Source organism: Calliphora vicina, chromosome 4 (genome assembly GCF_958450345.1).
Source record: "Calliphora vicina chromosome 4, idCalVici1.1, whole genome shotgun sequence".
Taxonomy (NCBI): Eukaryota; Metazoa; Arthropoda; class Insecta; order Diptera; family Calliphoridae; genus Calliphora; species Calliphora vicina.
In genome coordinates, this window is record NC_088783.1 from 71,559,232 (window position 1) to 71,561,514 (window position 2,283).

The window sequence follows — 2,283 nt, forward strand, 5'->3', positions numbered from 1 at the left end:
CTCTACCGGTAAGTAAAATATGAAAATGGTCACATAGTAACTGGAAATTCCCACCTAGGTTGTCATTAGTCAAAGCAGTGATCATATAAATAAATTTGTTTGCGGGAAAATTAGTCGAATTCCCATCAAACCTGACATTCCAACTGTTTATGAGACTCACTACTTTACTGCTGTTTGTCAACATGACAGAAGATACAGAACTTTGATTTCTATGATGACTATGGAGGATTTGAGGCTATAGAGGTACGATAAGTTGTTGGAGGAAATAATTCTCTGGGAAATTGTGGTTCAGAATTTACATTCATTTCAAGTCTTTCCAATTTCTGTGATAATTTTTCAATAATTTCATATAACTTTGTAAATTCATTCTGATTCAAGTTTTCTACAACTGTACGATTTTCTAAAAGTTGTTCTAGACTAGAAACATTTACATTTTCATTAACCTGAACATTTCTATTTGAGGGTCGAGTTTTTCGAGTAATTCTTTTAGGTATAGCACCTTGAGGGGTAGATGAACCCGATGGTAATGTAAATTGAATAAGTGAAGAATTGTTAACCGAGTTTTTACATGTTGGACAAAATGGTGTCGTTTCAATATATTTGGACATACAATTCTGATGAAAAGTATGATGACATTTAGTGGAAACTAATGGTTCAGAAGTATTCATAGGATTTGAACATATCATACACTTAACTGATTCCATTGTTAGTAATGATTATTTTCATAAAAGTTTAAAGTAGTATAAGAGAAGCCAAACATAAGTAGTGGTATAATTAAAATGTGCAACTTGAATAAAATTTTGAATGTTCCTAAATGGCAAATATTTTTGTTATTTTTCTGTTTAAAATTTCAATTACTGGATTACTAATCTGTCAAAGAACAGACAACGAAAAGTAATAATTCCAAGTGACCTACAATTCCTAACATCAAAATCATTCATAATATCTACCAGGTAGCTATTGATCCTACACAAATCTGGTTTGATAATTGAGAAAAGTTTTCAAATAAGAATCATTTACGGTCAAGTCTATATGCATATTGATCGCAATAGAGCTTGCATCTCCAGTAAACTAATCTTAAATAAAATATCATTTCCAATAAAAAAAAAGTTTCGCATAGCAGAACAAATCTGTGTGTAACAAGATGATATCATAAGCGTTACTTAAAAGTTTCAGACTGTATCCCGGCCCCACGTTGGGCGCCATCTGTAATGGTATATTTTCGTAAATTTATGCGTAATGTTAAAGATGGAATATTTAAGGAATGTTGTGACTACACGTTCTTATTTAAGGCTATAACTCGCCGGATGGGGTAGGGTTCTTTGTCACAATCATATCCCACTTATACCAAAACAAAGTTGAACGTGCTTTACAATTCAATAAGAAAAAAAAAATAGTTATAATTAGAAGTACCCTTAGTTTTCGGACGGACCTCGGACGTTTAAATTAACGGACTTTAATGATTAATGTATTATCAAATTGCACACTATATATGATCTTTAGATATATTAGATCGTTGCCCTCACCAACCATAGTTCTCAATATAGTCCATATTATCTGCCTGAGAACCCCTATACATTACCATCACTACATTAGTTTGGCTTTCTTAACTTCAAACAAATTAGTTAGAATTCATTTTAAATTTATTAATAAACAAAGAAATAATAATTACTTAAATACACATTTGAAATGGTAACAAAATTTAAAGTTATAATATGCAAAATTTAAATGTAATATACCTATATAAATTATTGTATATAATTGTACTTAACTCTTAAATTTATTTTGCTACTCACTGTAGTTTCATTTAACGTTGCTCAGGCCTGTGCAGTTGTTGTTGGTGAAACATCAGATGTTGTTGCCTTTTATCGAATTTCAATAATAATAATTACAAAAAAGAATACTTAAGAGATAATTTTTAAGAGAATCGCAATTGCAAAAAAAAAATTACAATAAAGCTCTTAACTAAAATATAAATTACAAAAACAACAAATTACTTTAAACCATTGATCACTTGAAGAGTGAAACAAATAATGAGGAAACATGAGGAAATGTATAAATTTAACAACAATAATAACAGGGAACAAATAGTTATGCAAATTTAGAAATTTTAACAATGATTAAAATTAATAATTTGAAAATTTAACAACAATAACAAATAAAACAAGACATTAATAACAATAGTAATATTTAAAACTTTTTTGATTTTAAATATAAAATTATTGGTTTAAATACATATATACAAATTTATAATTCAAATCAACTAAATAATTTTGATTTAAT

At 28.4% G+C, this 2,283-nt stretch overlaps 1 protein-coding gene across 1 annotated transcript; it reads right to left on the bottom strand.

Moving 5' to 3' along the window:
- Positions 1 to 218: 218 nt before the first annotated feature.
- On the bottom strand, positions 219 to 704 carry LOC135958496 (E3 ubiquitin-protein ligase TRAIP-like). Its single transcript, XM_065509404.1, has one exon. The coding sequence runs from the start codon at positions 702 to 704 to the stop codon at positions 219 to 221; it is 486 nt and encodes a 161-aa protein (XP_065365476.1).
- Between the last annotated feature and the right edge of the window lie 1,579 nt (positions 705 to 2,283).

What these genes read in the sequence shown, in the direction of transcription:
- LOC135958496 (XM_065509404.1), bottom strand. Translation starts at nt 704, where the DNA reads ATGGAATCAGTTAAGTGTATGATATGTTCAAATCCTATGAATACTTCT.